Source organism: Quercus robur, chromosome 8 (assembly GCF_932294415.1).
Source record: "Quercus robur chromosome 8, dhQueRobu3.1, whole genome shotgun sequence".
In the NCBI taxonomy this organism is placed as follows: Eukaryota; Viridiplantae; Streptophyta; class Magnoliopsida; order Fagales; family Fagaceae; genus Quercus; species Quercus robur.
Genome location: NC_065541.1, coordinates 65819938 through 65838996, shown reverse-complemented (window position 1 = coordinate 65838996; position 19059 = coordinate 65819938). Strand labels below are relative to the sequence as shown.

General features: G+C 46.0%; 3 protein-coding genes across 3 annotated transcripts; all 3 read right to left on the bottom strand.

Annotated features, from left to right (window-relative positions):
- Positions 1-563: 563 nt before the first annotated feature.
- LOC126697762 (U-box domain-containing protein 1-like) lies at positions 564-13292 on the bottom strand. Its single transcript, XM_050394856.1, has 3 exons — positions 12497-13292; positions 11356-11358; positions 564-2387 (listed from the first exon to the last, which is right to left on the bottom strand). Exons 1-3 carry the CDS (start codon positions 13027-13029, stop codon positions 845-847), a joined length of 2079 nt encoding a protein of 692 aa, XP_050250813.1. The 5' UTR covers positions 13030-13292; the 3' UTR covers positions 564-844.
- A 1736-nt stretch (positions 13293-15028) lies between these two features.
- Positions 15029-16609, bottom strand: LOC126696650 (uncharacterized). The gene is made up of 2 exons (XM_050393337.1): positions 15870-16609; positions 15029-15797 (listed from the first exon to the last, which is right to left on the bottom strand). Exons 1-2 carry the CDS (start codon positions 16607-16609, stop codon positions 15029-15031), a joined length of 1509 nt encoding a protein of 502 aa, XP_050249294.1.
- A 1194-nt stretch (positions 16610-17803) lies between these two features.
- LOC126696649 (uncharacterized) lies at positions 17804-18954 on the bottom strand. The gene is made up of 2 exons (XM_050393336.1): positions 18775-18954; positions 17804-18427 (listed from the first exon to the last, which is right to left on the bottom strand). Exons 1-2 carry the CDS (start codon positions 18952-18954, stop codon positions 17804-17806), a joined length of 804 nt encoding a protein of 267 aa, XP_050249293.1.
- Positions 18955-19059: the final 105 nt, after the last annotated feature.

Genomic DNA, 19059 nt, shown 5'->3' with positions numbered 1-19059 from the left:
TTTTTACCTAGAAAATAGATTAAGCAACTGGTGGGTCAGCTATTTAACAGCTGACAAAGTTACATTGTAATTGACACAAGCGTTTGATACCTTGGAATACATTTTTCTTTTTGAGAAAGAAAAGATTACCCGAAAAATGACATTGGTTACAAATTAATACGCAGTGTATTGTTAGGTGGGTGTACCTGTAGAAAGAACATTGAGTAGTTTGATCTGTTTTCTGAATTTACTCTCGTATGGCATCAAGCATTCTTGGAGCACTCAACCAACAAAGATAGAAGGAAGGGGGCAGTGGTCTTGAAGTAGATTTTACTGCTGATTGCCATTTCTAAATGACAAATAATCTATGCTTCGAGTTGTGAAAATGCTGAAGCTTATTTCTTGATCTATTTGCAATGAATCTGTTGGCACTTTGAATCATTTTGCTTTATCTGGGAAGTCGAATTTAGCAGCTAGTATTTTCTAATCAAACATCACCAATAGGCTAATCAATACTAATAGGATAACCATTTTCCCATATCCCTCTCATCATGTGTTAGAACTTAAAAAACCTTCTCTTATTAAAGAAAAATGGATACAAGGGCCGCTTAGCTATAAAGACCAGGGAGTCAACAGCAGGGTTGCTGTTTACTGTATCCTTGAAGGAAAAAAATTGTTCTTCAGGCTCAAATGTAAAATTTTTTAGAGCAATCCAGCCTGAGATGTTTTTGAACAGATGAAACATCCATGTGACTAAGTATTGTCTTTGAGAATATCAATTACAGTATCAAATAAGACACCATACAAAATTAAACACTCATTTATATGATTCCCACAAATGTACATGACTCTTTCTGTAGTATTCTTATACTAACAATCCAACAGGATTGTGAGACTGAGAGCAACACCTGCTGAGTAATCTAAGCAGTGCATCCGCCTTTCTCCGAGCTTTTGGGGACCCTTCGGCAGCCAAACTCCGAAGAGAAGGAACACTTCTTGGGATTATTAGCAGACATCTTGCTACCTCCTCTCCTCCATCTTTGCAAAGTCCCAATAGAAGAGTTATTGAATTCTCCTTCCCTTTGTAAGACCCAAATCTTAGCAGGTCAGTAAGAAGAGGCACCAGAACTCTACTCTTCCTTATCTCCTCCAGCCCTTGAGAGCAACCCAAAAGTAGAGCAAGTACCGCCAATGCATCATCTGTTATGCCCGCTTTGTCATCCATCAGCGAGTCAATTAGCACAGGGACCGCGCCAGTAACCACAACACTGATTTTGTTAGCGTTATAAACTGCGAGATTAAAGAGTGCTGTTGCAGCATCTCTTTTTCCAGCTGGAGAGCCATCTCTCAGAAGCCCAACTAAGGCAGGAATCGCTCTAGGTCGAGCACCAATTGTCACCTTGCATTCATCTATCATTGACAGGCTGAAAATAGCAGCAGCAGCATTTTCTCTTGACTCCATAGTCTTCCCTGATTGTAACACATAAACTATGTTGTCAATTGCTCCAGCAGCCATTATTAGTATCTTGTTATTTTGGTAGAGGGAAAGGTTGAGCATGGCAGTGACAGCATTTTCTTGAATTCTTGGATCATGGGAACATAGTAGTGTCACCAGAAATGGAATAGCTCCTGCGTCAGCAATCATCCTGCGATTGTCCATGCCAGTTTTCGCAAGTAAGTGAAGCTCATATGCTGCCTGCCTCTGGATTTCTACTGAGCCAGTTGCTAGTTTCCCCACGAGAAACTCTGCTGTCATTTTGACAGCATCAGCAACTGCTTTTGTAGCAGAAATATGATCAACAGCATTCTCACTTTGTTTTCCTTTGCTGTTTCCACTCTCCGAGTCTGAGAAAGATGATGCCTTACCTTCATTCAATGAAACATTGTTGTCCTGGCACCACTGGTGTATCAGACTCTTCAATGCATAGTTGGGTATGAGGGCCATGTGGAGTAGCTTTTGCCCACTTTTTGGGCAGGTGTAATGCCCTGAATTGATCCACCGTGCAATCGAATGTCTATCATAAGTGTGCCCTGATGCTACGATCACAGGGTCTCTCATCAAGTCTAGTGTAATCGGGCAACGAAACTCATCGGGAATATTAGGAACAACAGAAGACTGAGAAGATGAAGAATAATCATGATTCCTACTTATGAATGCAGACTGTTGCATACAGTCTTCTTTTGTTCTCTCACTTTGTTTATCATTGAAAATCACAGATTTGGAAAACGAAATGAGAGAGATGAGATTGTTTATATTGGATACCACGATTAGTCCACCCGTTCCTGCTTGTTTCTTGGCTTCAAGCTCTAGTTTTAAAATTTCTTCTTCATAGTCAAATGGATTTCTCAAGCCAATGCAGCTCAAAATCTCTTTCACTATTCCAAAGTCAATGAAGCCCTTGTTCTTGCTGAAGATGGTAAAATATAGAGCCTGATGGGCCTACCTTAATGGGCCTGACGGATCGGAACTGCTGGGCCTGTATAAAGATGATCCCCTGCGCTTTGAAGGCCCATCGCTGACAGACGTAGTAAGGGCCCATGATCCGAAGTCCGTATCGCCTAGAAAAGCCCTAAGATCCAAAAATAGAAATCCTTGCTCACCACGCTCAGAGGAATTTGTATTAGAGTCCCACATGGAAAAGATTTGGAAACCAAGAAGAAAAGTCAACCCTTTATCACTATAAAAGGCCTAACACCCTCAGAGATCGAGGTACGCTTTAATTGACCCTCTCTAACGCTCTAAGTAAAACAGAAGAATTCTAACTTGACCGTCGGAGAGCTTTTGGCCGGCACCACACCGGTGCTCTCTGAAGGACTTCTTTCGATTGCTTCTGTCGTGCAGGTCCGTTTTGAGTCGCGAGACGGTGTGACCCATTGGTGACAATTTTCGACATCATCAGTTGGCGCCGTCTGTGGGAAAAAACGTAGCGCACTATCGCTTCCTAGACAAAAGAGTTACATGGTACTCACACGCTCGATGGCAACCACTAACGACGTTCAAGAAGAGGAAGCCCCTACGACTGCCCTTGAGAGACAGGTCAGGACGCTCGCCGCAGCCGTGGAGCGCCTCACAAAACAAAACCACGACCTAGAAGAACAGTTGAACCAAAAGAGTGCGGCGGTCAATAACCAAGGAGCGGATCAAGAAGGAACCAGCGCTGAAAGGAGGAATCATGACGGACCACAGGAGAGTAACGCCCCGAGCAAACAAGTGCGACGGGACGCTAGCATCCCTTCAGTGACGGATACAGCTCCACAACCCATCATCGTGGAGATGCAGGCGATGAAGGAACAGATGGAAGTACTGATGAACGCTCTCAAAGGGCGAGTGTCCAGTGATCTTGACGACCTTGTCAACCGGACTGACTCGCCATTTACGGCAACCGTCAATTCCTTCCCCCTGCCAAGTAAATTCCGCATGCCAAGTATGGATAGTTATGACGGAATCAAGGACCCTCTCGATCACCTAAAGACCTTCAAGACCCTGATGCACCTTCAGGGAGTGGCAGACGCAATTATGTGCAGGGCATTCCCTACAACCCTAAAGGGCGCAGCAAGGATTTGGTTCAGCCGGCTAGCACCAAACTCCATCGGCACCTTCAAGGAGCTGAGCGCTCAATTCACTACGCACTTCATTGGAGGACATCGGTATAAGAAATCCACGGCTTGTTTAATGAATATCAAGCAGAGAAAGGAGGAGACGTTACGGGCCTACATATCACGCTTCAATAAAGAAGCGCTCTCGATCGACGAAGTCGACGACAAGATACTAGTGGCAGCGTTCACGAACGGGCTGAAGGGGGGGTAAGTTTTTGTTCTCCCTATACAAAAACGACCCAAAGACCATGTCGGAGGTGCTTTACAGGGCCACCAAGTATATGAACGCTGAAGACGCACTATTAGCCCGAGAAGATAGACCCAAGAAAAGAGACAGACAAGAGGATCCCCGACAGGACCAGGGGCGGAAGAAAGGAAGGATGGGAGATCGAAGGGAGGAGAGACGTCCAAAACCCATGGGCGCAAGGTTCACAAGTTTCACCCCGTTGACCGCTCTGATAGACCAAGTCCTAATGCAGATTAAGGACAAAGGATCCCTGACGTTTCCGGGAAAGTTGAAGAGTGATCCCAACAAAAGGTTCAGAGACAAATATTGCCGCTTCCATCGTGACCATGGTCACGACACGGCCGATTGCTACGACTTGAAGCAACAAATCGAAGCCCTTATCCGACAAGGGAAGCTGAAGAAGTTTGTCAGCAAGGAGAGAACGGATCAACCCCCACAAGAACAACACCCCCGTCGAGAAAACGAGCGACCAAGGCCCCCATTAGGGGACATAAGGATGATAATTGGAGGAACAGCCGCGGCCGGATCGTTGAAAAAGGCTCGCAAAACATACCTTCGGATGGTACAGAATGTCCAGTTGGCGGGTACAGTGCCATAGATGGCAAGAAGGGAAGGCCCCATTATCAGGTTCTCGGAAGAGGATGCAAGACGCCTACACCATCCACACGACGATGCCCTCGTCGTCAGCTTGCGGGCAGGCGACTACAATATGCACCGAGTGTTGGTCGACAACGGCAGTTCGGCCGATATCTTGTACTATCCGGCGTTCCAGCAAATGAGGATTGACAGGGAGCAGCTAATACTGACAAACGCCCCGCTCGTTGGTTTCGGAGGGAGTAGAATATTCCCTTTGGGCGCGGTTACATTATCGGTGACAGTAGGAGATTACCCCCAACAAATCACCAAGGACGTAACATTCTTGGTGGTCGATTGCTCGTCAGCCTACAATGCTATTATTGGACGACCCACGCTCAACTCGTGGAAGGCGGCAACATCAACTTACCACCTAATGATCAAGTTCCCAACGGAGTATGGGGTAGGAGAGCTACGCGGAAGTCAAATTGCCGCATGAGAATGCTACGTAGCTATGATGGAGGTGGATGACCAGATCCAGGCCTTGAACATAGAAGAACACCGAACGACGGCAGAACCTACAGAGAAGCTAGAGGAGATAACTCTCGACAGTTCCAATCCAGACCGAATCACCAAGATCGGAACGCTTGCCAAACCCGCAATCCGTTAAGAGCTCGTAGCTTTCTTGAGGAGCAATAAGGATGTGTTCGCCTGGAGCCATGACGATATGCCAGGAATCGATCCCTCAGTCATGGTACATAAGTTGAATGTGTTGCCCTCGTTTCCACCCGTCCGACAAAAGAAGAGAGTATTCGCCCCGGAACGAGACCAAGCAATAGCGGAAGAGGTCCGCAAACTCCAAGAGGCAAGCTTCATCAGGGAAGTCTACTACCCCGATTGGCTGGCGAATGTGGTAATGGTGAAGAAAGCGAGCGGCAAATGGCGGATGTGCGTGGACTTCACCGATCTTAACAAAGCATGCCCCAAAGATAGCTATCCCCTTCCAAGGGTCAACGTCCTAGTAGACTCGACGGCTCAACACCAATTGCTAAGCTTCATGGACGCTTTCTCGGGTTATAACCAGATCCGCATGCACGAGGACGATCAGGAGAAGACTTCGTTTGTAACCAGTCAAGGACTCTTCTGTTACAAAGTAATGCCATTCGGCCTGAAGAATGCAGGGGCAACATACCAAAGACTAATGAACAAGATGTTCGCACAGCAAATCGGGAGGAATGTCCAAGTCTATGTCGACGACATGCTGGTGAAGAGCCGGAAGGAGGAAGACCACTTGGAAGATCTCAAGGAAACATTCGGCACACTTCGATCCTACAACATGAAACTCAATCCGGGAAAGTGCGCATTCGGTGTAACGGCAGGCAAATTCCTAGGATTCATGGTATCTCAAAGGGGGATTGAAGCTAACCCGGACAAAATCCGAGCCATAATGGAGATGGCCCCCCCAAGAAACGTGAAGGAAGTACAAAGCCTTAACGGCAAGGTAGCGGCATTGAATAGATTCGTGTCGAGAGCGACGGACAAGTGTTTACCCTTCTTTCGAACATTGAAAAAGTCATTCGAGTGGACGGACGAGTGTCAGCGAGCCTTCGAGGAGTTAAAAACCTATCTATCTTCACCACCTCTACTGAGCCCCTCGCAACCAGGTGAAGAACTCTTCCTCTATTTGGCTGTCTCCCCGGTGGCCGTCAGCGCGGCCTTAATCAGAGAAGAGGACAGGGCACAGAAGCCCGTGTACTACGCCAGCCGGGCGCTCCGCGGTGCCGAAGAAAGATACCAACCTATGGAGAAACTCGCTTTTGCATTGGTCACGGCGGCTCGCAAGCTCAAGCCCTACTTTCAAGCCCATACCGTGAACGTAATGACCAACAAGCCCTTGCGAAGGGCACTGAGTAATCCTGAAGCCGCGGGTCGACTGACGCTGTGGGCAATAGAATTGAGTGAGTTTGATATCAAGTACCGTCCACGTGTGGCCATTAAAGGACAAGCTGTGGCCGACTTCATAGCAGAGTTTACGCGTGACGAGGACAAGGGGGCAGAAGAACCCCCCCAGTGGAACATCTACACCGACGGATCATCCAATCGGCGAGTTGGAGGAGCCGGCATAGTATTGCTGTCACCTGAAAGAGACAAGATTGAATGTATGGTCCGTCTCGACTTCCCCATTACCAACAATGAAGCAGAATACGAAGCGGTGGCGGCAGGACTCGACCTAGCCAAAGCCGCCGGAGCTGAAAGTGTGGTCGTGTATTGCGACTCTCAAGTCGTGACCAATCAAGTAAACGGAGATTATGAATGCAAGGGGGAAAGGTTGAAGAGATATCTTGATCAAGTAAGGGCAAGAGTCGACGGGCTAAAAGCAATGGTCGTCCAGATCCCCAGGGGAGAAAATGAGCTCGCCGATCGGCTAGCCAAAGCCGCTTCAACAGAACATATGATGACACCGGGTAATGTACTTTCCTTTGTTCAAATCTTTCCACTAATAGACCCCGACAACATGCAGGAGATACGCTCCGAAAGAAACTGGACTACACAGATAACTTCATACTTAAAGGACGGGATACTGCCAGAAGAGAAGGAGGCAGCGAGAAAGCTAAAAGTCCAAGCGGCAAGGTTCGTCTTGATAAAAGACATTCTTTACAAGAGAGGTTTCTCCCGTCCTTATCTAAGATGTCTCAGGGTTGAAGAGGCAGACTACGTAATGAGGGAAGTACACGAAGGAATATGCGGGAACCATTCCGGATCGCGGTCGTTAGTGCACAAACTGGTACGAGCTGGGTATTACTGGCCAACCATGCAGAAGGATGCCGAGTCTTACGTTAAAAGCTGCGAACAAATTGCCAAAGGTTCAGCAATTTCATCGGACAACCAGCTGAGGAGCTAACCCCTATAACGGCTCCATGGCCGTTCGCTCAGTGGGGACTAGATATCATGGGACCTTTCCCAACGGCGGTAAGGCAGCTGAAGTTCTTGGTAGTGGGTATTGACTACTTCACAAAATGGGTAGAGGCGGAAGCCTTGGCCACCATTACAGAAAAGAACATTAGAAGTTTTGTCTGGCGGTGCATCGTATGCAGGTTCGGTATTCCTAGAGTTCTTGTCTCAGATAACGGGAGGCAGTTCGACAACGGCCACTTCCGAGATTTCTGCACACAACTAGGAATAAAAAACCACTACTCATCACCCGCCCATCCTCAGGCAAATGGCCAGGTTGAAGTCACGAACCGATCCCTGTTAAAGATTATCAAGACTCGGCTTGAGGGGGCAAAGGGCATATGGCCCGAAGAATTGCCGAGCATACTATGGGCATACAGGACAACGGCGAGGACTCCGACAAGAGAGACGCCATTTCGACTGACATACAAGAGCGAGGCGGTCATCCCAGCAGAAGTTGGACTCACAAGTTACAGGGTTCACAACCATGACGAAAGCAGGAATAACGAATCCATGAGGCTACAGCTGGACCTGATAGATGAGGTTAGGTCGGCGGCGGAGCAAAGGATCGCTAAATACAAGGATCGCATGTCCAGACATTACAACACCCGGGTCCGACACAGAAACTTCCAAGTAGGAGACCTCGTACTCAGGAAGGTCATGGGTGCAACTAAAGACCCTGCACAGGGAAAACTCAGCCCCAACTGGGAAGGACCTTATAGAGTTACGTCATGGAAAAGGAAAGGAACATACCACCTGGAGACAACAGATGGAGAGAAGCTACCACATCCATGGAATGCCGAGCATTTGAGGAAATACTACTAGTAGTAGTGACACGGCAACCAGTTTTTGTTTAAGCTTTTCATAAGTTTCTCTTTTAACTGTCTTTTTTGCTACAATCTTGTCGTGCCCTTTTTAAGCCCAAAGGGGGCAGGCACTTTTTCCTTTATGCATTTCTATAATCAGATATTACTTTGATCTTCTACTTGGATGTCATTATAATTGTCTACAAAATTAATGGAAACTAAATAAAGTCCACAAGATGGACGGATACAAATGCAGTCCACAAGATGGACGGATCATCCTACGGGGATGATAACATCCTACAGGGATGATCATTCAAGTCCACAAGATGGACGGATACAAATGCAGTCCACAAGATGGACCGATCGCCCCACAAGGACGATCACCCTCAGTCCACAAAATTGACGGACACAAAATGCCCACAAGATGGACGGACCATCCTACAGGGATGATAACTCAAGTCCACAAGGTGGACGGATACAATCGAAAGTCCACAAGACGGACGGATCGTCCTACAAGGACGATCACTGTAAGTCCTTAAATGGACGGACATAAAATAAAGTCCACAAGGCCGACGGGCCATCCTACAGGGATGATGACATCCTACAGGGATGATAACTCAAGTCCACAAGGTGGACGGAAATAATAGAAGAACGTGTCCGCGAAGTGGACGGACCACTGACTATGTTAAAATTTTTTACAAGTCCATTAAATAGGCGGTACATTTAAAAATGATATACAACGCCACAAAGTGGACGGATCCTCATAATAAACCTCTAAAAATAGACGGAGAAGGAAAATCCTCAGGGATGTAAATGCTCAATCAACACAAAATAATAAGTCTGCAATGTGGACGGAGTATCACGGATAAACAAATATTCTCATAAAAATCCTTCCTCAAGAAGGAGGACGGACTTTTAAACAAGTTCCAAACAATGATAGAAAGCATATGAACATTAAGCCAAAAGCCCAGAAGGCAAGTGTTTAATACAATTAAAGAGGATGGATTGTTCTGAAAAGTAAATTAAAAAAAAAAAAAAAAAAAAAAGAGAGAAAGGACGGATTGTTCTCAAAATAAATTACATAGAGATTAATCTTTCTTTGGTTCAGCGACTTGGACATCCTTCGACGGGACGGATTCTCCGTCTCCTTGAACAGCGTCTTCGCCAAAAAGGTCCTCCGTATCTTCGGAGGCGACGGGGAGGGCAGAAGTCTGGCCTTGGTCCTCAAGTTTGACCATTGACAAATCCAGCTCTGGGTAGGCCTTCTTGACCTGACGGAGAGAATCATCGAAGCCTTGAAGGAAAGACTCCGACAGCTCGCCCAACAAGGACTTTGAGTCGCGGTACTCCTTGACGGCTACCTCTTTCACATGACGGATCTCTTCCTTGAGTTCTTTAATCTCCGCCTCCTTTTTCTCTATGACCGTCAACGCATCGACCGTCTTCTCCTCCAGCTCTTTCCTTGCCTTCTCAGAAAGCTCCAGCTTCTTCTCCATATTGGACCTCTACTTATGGAGTTGACCAAGCTCTTCCTCCGTCTGCTCCGCCTTTGCGCACACCCGGTCCAAGGTACTCTCACGATTGAGACACCGGTCCAGTAATCTCTTCATCATGACCAAGGACTGCAAACAAAAAAAGAGCCCGTTACATAATGTAAATAACAACGAAAAAGAAAAACAAACATATTTGACGGACATAACCAACCTAAGCAACGGCAAAGAGGCCCATCTCCCCCATGGCCTCCGTCGAGTGGTTTCCAAGATCTTCATAGTCTTCCGCCATGATGATAGACGACAGCTTCTCCAACGCATACTTGGAGTCATCGCGGAGAAGGGAAGGAGGTCTCTCTTGCTTACCGTCTGGGGCCGTCATGAGTCCTTTTCCCGTCCCCTGCTTAGCTGGGGTGACGGTTTTGTTACCCTCAGCCATTAAACCAACCACAAGTTCAAGAGAGACCTTTGGTTGCTTAAATGGACGGTCGGATTTTGATGTCGGTTTCCTCTTCGGGGCTGAAGCCGACACCCTAGGTACCACCTCACCGGATTCCCTCTTCTTGATGGCTTGAGACTTAATTAAAGCTCTCCTTTTTGCGTCTTCCATCTCTGCAAATAATGACGGATGAAATTAAAACTAAGTAAAGTCAGTTAAATGGCAAAGTAAAGTTGACGGGCTTACGTCTATGAACTCGCTCGTCGAATCTAATTGCCTCTTGGGTGGGCTCAGGACCGTCGCAGTACCAATGTATGGTCTTCGGGTTCACCAACTTAGCCCAAGTCCTTTCCTCCGGCGTAGTTTTTCTGCAAATCTTTTCAAGAAAACTAAATTCCTCAAGCCTAACTTGTGGGCGTCGTCTACCTGCAGAGAAAGGCGATCAAGATATACACATAAAAATGGACGGATACGAAAAGCATTACAAAATTAAGACGGGTGCATACACGATTGATTTATCACTGCCCAGGTTGTGTCGACGGGCATGTACTCCGTCTCCCCTGGACGGCTCATCCATCTATCACCCTCCAGGAAGAAGTAGCGACTCTTCCAGTCTCTATTTGAGTTTGGGGTCTCAAAGATCACCTTCAACAAGGGGCTCCGACTAGCAAAACTATACATCCCCCTTGATCCAGAAATCTCGTCTGGACGGTAACAGTGGAGAAATTCACGGACCGTCAGTCTCCTTTCCCCATCCGACATTGCACCGTAAAGAATCTCCATGGCTATGAAGACCCTCCAGGCGTTAGGGGATATCTGGGTGACGGACAACCCCAGATAGTGCAAAAGTTCCCTATGAAGTGTAGAAAGCGGGAATCGAAGTCCAGCCTTCAACGCCTGGTCGTATACTCCGACACCGTCTACCCCTTCATAGTAACACTTCTCCGACACATATGGTAAACGGATGGAAACGTAGTCCGGGATTTGGAAGTTGGTTCTAAAAGTGCTGAAATGTTTCTCCCTGATGACGGATGTAAACCTATGCACCGTCCACTCTGGCAACATGATGAACCGCCTTAGTCCATCAGCACCTACAACGGACTCCAGTGCTTGATTCCCGTCGTCATCAGAACCCTCTCTTTCAACTATCTCCACATCCTCATTTGTTGAGGATGAAGAAGAGGCAGACGGACTCCTATCTTCGCCGGGGCTCTCTTGGTCTTTATGACCGGACGGGTATACATCCTCGTATTCCGTCCCATCACGAACCACCGACTGGTTACTTGACGCACTAGACATTTCCTACAATTGACGATGAAACCTAAGACCGACGGGTTTTAAAGTATTGACGGGTATGGAAAGCCTAACAACAATGCATGGACAGAAATGTAACTTGATTATGGTATTAGAAGTACTTACCACACTTAGCAGAGGAGAGGTGACGGTTGGTGTAATCAGTAGATACTCGTCCTCGACGGATTGCTCTGACAAGGTTGACGGCTTCGCTCTGACAAACGATTTCTGATTGAAAATTGAAAAAATGAGAGAGTGAGGCGCCTTATATATATAGGAGATGCACGGAAGACGAAGCGACGCTTCGATCCTATACAACGGCCATTCAGAGATTGACACGTGGCATGCTCAATAAATGCTGACAACCTGTCAGTACGCATCAACAGATTTGTACCCATCATATAACCGTCAACTTGATGAATCTTCCTCTGAAGGGTTGATCCATCTGGAACCGTCACCCTATCTCGCATAAATCCGTCAACCAGTTGTGACTATAAACTTGAAACCTTCTTTTATCCCACGGATTTCACTCCGTCATAAAATACCCGTCATACCCATACGTTAGGATCTTCACCCCATTGATCCTTTGACCTAAAAGGTGACGGACCTTTGGGGTGAAGGGGGCAACTGAAGATGGTAAAATATAGAGCCTGATGGGCCTACCTTAATGGGCCTGACGGATCGGAACTGCTGGGCCTGTATAAAGATGATCCCCTGCGCTTTGAAGGTCCATCGCTGACAGACGTAGTAAGGGCCCATGATCCGAAGTCCGTATCGCCTAGAAAAGCCCTAAGATCCAAAAATGGAAATCCTTGCTCACCACGCTCAGAGGAATTTGTATTAGAGTCCCACATGGAAAAGATTTGGAAACCAAGAAGAAAAGTCAACCCTTTATCACTATAAAAGGCCTAACACCCTCAGAGATCGAAGTACGCTTTAATTGACCCTCTCTAACGCTCTAAGTAAAACAGAAGAATTCTAACTTGACCGTCGGAGAGCTTTTGGCCGGCACCACACCGGTGCTCTCTGAAGGACTTCTTTCGATTGCTTCTGTCGTGCAGGTCCGCTTCGAGTCGCGAGTACGGTGTGACCCATTGGTGACAATTTTCGACGTCATCACTTGCTATTCTTCTCACTGGCCATTATTTGTAGCAACACTTCTCTTCTTTGAAGTTCTCGAGGGTTAACGTAAGAATCTACCCTCTTCACCTGCTTGTGAAGGAGCTCAACTTGCTCTCTAGTATCTGCTGATAAATCAAGCAAGCTTAGAGGTAGAATATCAAGTGCCCTCCCCATCTCCTTCACTAGCACATAAAATTGATTTGAAACAAACTCTGTCTGTATAAGCCCCCAGACACAGCTTCCATCCTTGCACTCTTGGATCAAAGCCTTTACTCTTTGAATCACGCAGAAAAGCTCAGTGAGACATAGGATTGAAGGAGGTGGAATTGAGCCATTTGTGTCTTGAATCTCTTCAAACAATGAATAAAGAAGTTTGGTCCTTCTTATCATGGCTGATATATTTCTAACCTGTACACAAGGAAGCTTTTCCATGGAAGCAACTTCATTGGATATATGAACCAATGATTCTAGCAAAGACCCGCATGGCAATAGGCCTGAGGAGGCCATAGTTGAAGGCAAAGCAGCAGCCATGGTAGTATTATTCTCAGTTTCAACACTGTGGTACTAGGTTTCTGCTCATTGTTATTATCAACAGTGCTTTCTGTTTGTACTTTGGTCACAATACAAATACCTATGAAGCAAACATATATATGCATCACATTAAATTAGTATTATAAATGTATGTTGCAAAGGAAAGAAATTTTAAATTAGTTGCACGAACTCTTGACTGTTTCTATTTGTACTGATAAACCTATGGGACTATAGGAGAGATAGTTGAGTGGAAAAATGAAGAGCTTCTGGGTTGTTGTCGCTTGGAGGACTCTCAGGCCTCGTTGTGTTAATTTTATTCTCCGCCTACTCTATATTATAATTTAAAATCTTATATATATATATATATTTTTTTTTAATATTTAAAATCTTACACATAGTTTGAGCCTCGTCAAACTTGTATGTTCGGTGGTTTCTTTTTTTCTAGTACCTTGTGAATATTTATATCAATATTTGGTTTGTCTTATTAGGGTGGCATGAGATTTGGCTAATGGGAGTTTGGGACCTCTACTCTAGTATTGATTTTTTTTTTTTTTTTTTTTTTGACATTGCAATTTGAATTTTTTGCAAAATAAAGTAGTCAACAATCACAAGAAAATGGCTTTTACACTCATTCATTGATCCTACAATGTCTATTATTTAGCAGAATGGTACCCTTTTATTTGTTTTTGTTTTCATAATCTACTCTCAACTTGCAAGTGATGCACTGACAGCCAGGTTTGTTTGGTAATGTTAAATGATCTGCCTACTCTAATCTCTAGTTTCAATCATTCAAGAAGGTATCATGTTTACACTTATATGAAAATAAAAGATTATAAACAAAATTAATTCTAAATATTTTAATTAATATATGAAAAAAATACATAATTAATTATTAAAAAACTTTGTTAAAATATTTATTATATGAAGTTAAAAGGCTAAGCTAAATATAAGATATCAAACAAATCATTTTATTACTTACAAGTGAAATGAAAAATTAATTAACGTAGAAGTATTAAAAAGTATGATAATATACTTCAAAAATTTTCAAATGTTCTATATGTCACTTAATTTTTTAAAATGGATTGTATTAAGTTTTTATTTTTAAATCGACTTAAAAGTATTAGTGTTTACTCACTCTATCCTAAATTGTGTTTATTGCAAAAGCATTTTAGCAGAATTAAAGAAAACATTAAAAAAAAAAAATCGCACATTGGTTGAGGATGTCCATAAGATACTAGTTTGCAACTTTATAGTTACATACAGTATGTAAGGTCAGTCTCTGGGGCCTAGGCCCAAAAGTAGGTGGTTCTGGCCCAAAGGACCTTAGACAATGAATTTGTAAAAAGCGGGTTACAGAACTAGGGCTGGACGAAGTGAGCGTTAGTTAATTGTATGTCATGCAGCAGTTTGAACGTAAGAATATCTCTTTAATGTCCACAGGATACTTAGTCCGAGGAAACATATGGGTGCACCTTTGGTTCTGATCAAAGACTATTGCCTTGCTCTTTCTTCCTATCTCCTTTTTGTTTTCCAATTTTCGATCCCTTCTTCATGGGGATTCCCTTCTCTTATATAGTCTTCTTAAATTGATAAGAGCCTTACACTTGTTAACCATCTGGACCTTCACTTGAGTGCCTGTCCCATCGAACATCCACCTTATCTTTCTGTGAGTTGCATTGGCCAATGTAACACTGTTCGCCTGTCTTCTCCACATTAATGCGGCTGGAAAAGTAACTTCCTTGCATTTAATGCGGCAGTTGTGGTCTCTCCCTGGACATCCTATGCTTTTGTTCTTCTCTTGCTTTGTGAGGCTTATCCTTACAACCAATATTTGTTTGGAATGATTCCTTATTATGGATAGGGTGCATGTTGGGCTCATATCTGGCGCGTCCGAGGAGTCACTCCTCCTCGGACGTCTCCTTTAAATAAGTTTGGACTTATTAGGGTTGGGCTGACAGTTGCTTTGGCGGCCCATTTTCCCTTTGGTCGTAGTTGGACTCTAGTACATATGGCAATTACTATCAAACTGGAGGCTGTTGTCCGAGATCAGTGTGTGAGGTATCCCGAATCTAGTAACGATATTTTTCCAAATAAATTTCTTGGCATCAACGTCCCTAATATTCGCCAACGCCTCAGCTTCGACCCATTTCGTGAAATAATCCGTGCTGACGAGGATAAATCTCTTGTTCCCTGCTGCTTTGAGGAATGGTCCCAGGATGTCTAGGCCCCACTGTGCGAATGGCCAAGGGCTGGACAGCGGGTTAAGGTTCCTTCCAGGCTGGTGTATATTCAGAGCGAACCTTTGACACTGGTCGCACTTCTTCACATATTTCTGCTCCTTTTTTTGCACGCTCGGCCACCAGTAACCCTGCGTTATGGCCCTATGGGATAGGGACCTACCCCCCGTATGACTTCCACAAATTCCTTCGTGCAATTCCTCCAGGATGAGTTCAGTGGTCTCTGGGTGCACACACAGCAAGTATGGCCCTGAGAATGAGCGCCTGTACAGTTTCGAGTACTCGGACAACCAGAATCGAGAGGCCTTTCTTCTAATCTTGTCGGCCTCATTCTTATCGTCTGGTAAGGTGTCGTGCTTTAAGAACAGCACTAGAGGATCCATCCAACTAGGCCCAGCCCTGACGTTGTGGACTCGTATTTCGTTGGCCTTTGTCGTCGTTGGGCGGTAGAGATCTTCTACTAGAATAACCCGGGGAAGTGGCTGAGCCGAGGAGGTGGCTAGCGTTGCAAGAGAATCAGCATGGGTGTTCCTGCTTTTTGACACATGCGCCAGATGGAAGTGACAAACTTGGGTTTATAGGCGTTTAACCTGGGTTAAGTACTCCTGCATTCTTTCATCCTTCGCCTCCAACTCCCCATTTACTTGTCCGACGACGAGTCTTGAGTTCGAAAATATGCTCGCGGATTTTCCACCCAGTTTCTGGATCATCGACATTCCTTCCAATAGTGCCTCATACTCTGCCTCATTATTCGTGGCCGAGAAACCAAGTCTTAACGATTTTTTGATGGCGATACCTTCGGGGGAGACCAGAACGAGCCCCACACCTGAGCCCATTCGGTTGGCTGCGCCGTCGACGTGCGCTTTCCACCAATTGGGCTCTTGCTGAGTGATTGCACTTATCAGTTTCCCGTCTGGGCTTAGTGACCCTCCCCCTCCTTCTAGTATGGGCTCCGCAAATTCGGCTACTAAATCTGCGATGACCTGACCCTTCACAGCAGTGCGAGGCATGTACCTAATGTCAAAAGCGCCCAGGATTGTTCCCCATTTTGTAATTCTGCCTGTGTAGTCGGCACTCCAGAGAATGGACTTTAGCGGAAGCTGAGTTAGTACAACCACAGTGTGTGCCTGGAAATAGTGGGGGAGCTTTCGCGTGGCTTGTACGATTGCCAAAACGGCCTTTTCGAGGGGGAGGTAGCGGATCTTTGCCTCGTGCAGTGATTTGCTTTCGTAGTAGACGGGCCGTTGCATGTCATTGTCTTCTCGGATCAGTACTAAGCTCACTGCATGAGAGGCTACTACGATGTAGGCGAACAACACCTCATCGGCATCAGAACTGGACATAATTGGTGGTCGGGCGAGGTATTCTTTGAGCTGTTGGAAAGCTAAAGCACACTTCTTAGTCCACTCAAAGCCCTTCCACTTGTGCAATAGGAGGAAGAAAGGCCTGCATCTGTCCGCTGAGCGGGAGATGAAACGGTTTAAAGCAGCTATCATGTCAGTGAGCTTCTGGACCTCTTTGGGATTTCGAGGAGGCTGCAGGCTTTGAATAGCTCTTATTTGGTCAGGGTTAACTTCTATACCTCTGTGGGTCACCATGTAACCTAAGAATTTCCCTGATCCAACCCCAAATGAACATTTGGATGCGTTTAGTCGCAGCTTGTACTTTCTCAGAATTCAAAAGATGTCGCCGAGGTCTCTGACGTGGTCAGCCACCAATTTGCTTTTTACCACCATGTCATCTATATAAACTTCAATGCTCTTTCCCATCTGCTCTTCAAACATCCTGGTCATCATCCTTTGGTAGGTCGATCCGGCATTCTTTAAGCCAAAGGGCATCACCTTATAATGATAATTTCCAACAGGGGTGACAAAAGCAGTTTTTTCTTGGTCCTCAGCGGCCAGGGGTATCTGATGGTAGCCTTGGAAAGCGTCCAAAAAACTCATTCGGGGGTGTTCGACAGTCGAATCTACCAATCGGTCTATCCGTGGCATGGGGAAGGGATCCTTCAAGCAGGCCTTGTTTAGGTCCGTGAAGTCTACGCAGACCCGCCATTTCCCGTTCTTCTTTTTTACCACGACTGTGTTGGCTAACCATTCGGGGTAGAATACCTTCTTGATAGCCCTTACTTTCTTCAATTTTGTGACCTCCTCTCTCACAGCGTCTGCATGTTCTTTCGACGGTCGCCAAGGAGGCTGCTCCTTGGGCGTTATTGCCGGGTTAACATTAAGGTGATGGCAGATGAAATCTGAGTCAACCCTGGGGGTTTCGTAGGGGTCCCAGGCGAATACGTCCACGTTCTATCAGAGAAAATCAATTAGTGTTGACTTCTCTTGGGGCGGTAATTCTGAGTCGACCTGAAAAAACCTCCCGGGGTCTGATCCAACGAGTACTTTCTCCAGATCCTCACAGCTCACCTCCATAGCTGGTCCTCCACCACCCGAAGCTGGGACCGGGGTCATTAATTGCTATAAGCCGTTCTCGGCTGAGGTGAAAGGTTCACTATTTGGTTGTCGTGAGATTGCGAACACCATGCATTACCTGACCATCGCTTGGTTCCCTATTATTTCTTTGACTTGACCTCCTGACGGATACTTCACTTTTTGGTGTAGGGTTGATGGCACAGCCCCTAATGCATGATGCCATGGTCGGGCCACGATAGCTGTGTAGGGGGAGTACACATTTACAACAATGAAGTTCACTTCCACCACGTCTGAGTCTGTTTGCACAAGCAGCCTGATCATGCCTTTCGGGGTGACTATCTTTCCTTCAAAACTGACCAAAGGGGAGTCATATGCCGACAGGTCCTCTAGCTTCAGGTTCAGTCCTTTATACAAGTCGGGATACATTACTTCCACGGCGCTGCCTTGGTCAACTAGCACCCTCTTGACGTCATAACCCCCAATTTTGAGCATAACGACTAGGGCGTCGTCGTGGGGTTGAAGGGTTCCCAGTTTGTCCTTATCCGAGAATCCGATCAAGGGCGTGGGACTCGGTCTGGCCCTTTTAGATTCCCTGTCATCGGCTTCAGATGGGAGCCTGCCCACTGACATTACTCTGAGAGGATTGGATTCGGTCCTTCCGGGTGCAACGAGAATGACATTTATTGTGCCAATGGGGGGCCTCAATGCGCTTTGCCTGGTTTCGATGTTTGATTGTTCCTGCCATCCCACAGGGTGATGTAATAAATGTCTCAACTTCCCCTCTCGGACTAGCCGATCCAAGTGGTTTTTTAGATTCCTACAATCATCGGTGAGGTGACCCGGCTCTTGATGGTACGCGCAATACAGATTTTGGTTACATTTCAAGGGGTCACCGGCCATCCTGCTCAGCCATTGAAAGAATGGCTCGCACTTCACCTTCTCTAGGATCTTGTGTAATGGTTCTCGGAACACAACATGGACTACCTGTGCCCTAGTGGATCCAGACTGTTCCGCGTAGTCTCTTCTTGGCCTGTTACTGCTGTTAAAGCGGTCCAACCTAAAGTCTCTCCTTTCCTGAGGACAACCTTCCCCATCTGCTGGTCTTCCTCGACCCTTTTGTACTTGTCAATTCTGTCCATGAGTTGGCGCACGCTAGTGACCGGTTTCCCAGTTAGGGATTTCCTTAAGCCATGCTCCGTCGGCAGGCCCCTCTTGAATGTACTAATGGTGACATCGTCGTAGTTTCCCTCTATCTCATTATACATTTCCCAGTACCTGTCTAAATAGGCCTTCAGTGTTTCTCCTTCTCGCAGGACAAGGATAGGAGGGAATCTAGGGGCCAAGGGACTCTGCTGCTAGTGATGAAGTGG

Coding starts and splice junctions, on each gene's coding strand:
- LOC126697762 (XM_050394856.1), bottom strand. CDS start 13,029: ATGGCTGCTGCTTTGCCTTCAACTATGGCCTCCTCAGGCCTATTGCCA.
- LOC126696650 (XM_050393337.1), bottom strand. CDS start 16,609: ATGTCCAGTTCTGATGCCGATGAGGTGTTGTTCGCCTACATCGTAGTA. Junction 15,798..15,869: donor AAGGATGAAAGAATGCAGGA/GTACTTAACCCA, acceptor GTCAAAAAGCAG/GAACACCCATGCTGATTCTC.
- LOC126696649 (XM_050393336.1), bottom strand. CDS start 18,954: ATGTATAATGAGATAGAGGGAAACTACGACGATGTCACCATTAGTACA. Junction 18,428..18,774: donor AAGACCAGCAGATGGGGAAG/GTTGTCCTCAGG, acceptor GTGGGATGGCAG/GAACAATCAAACATCGAAAC.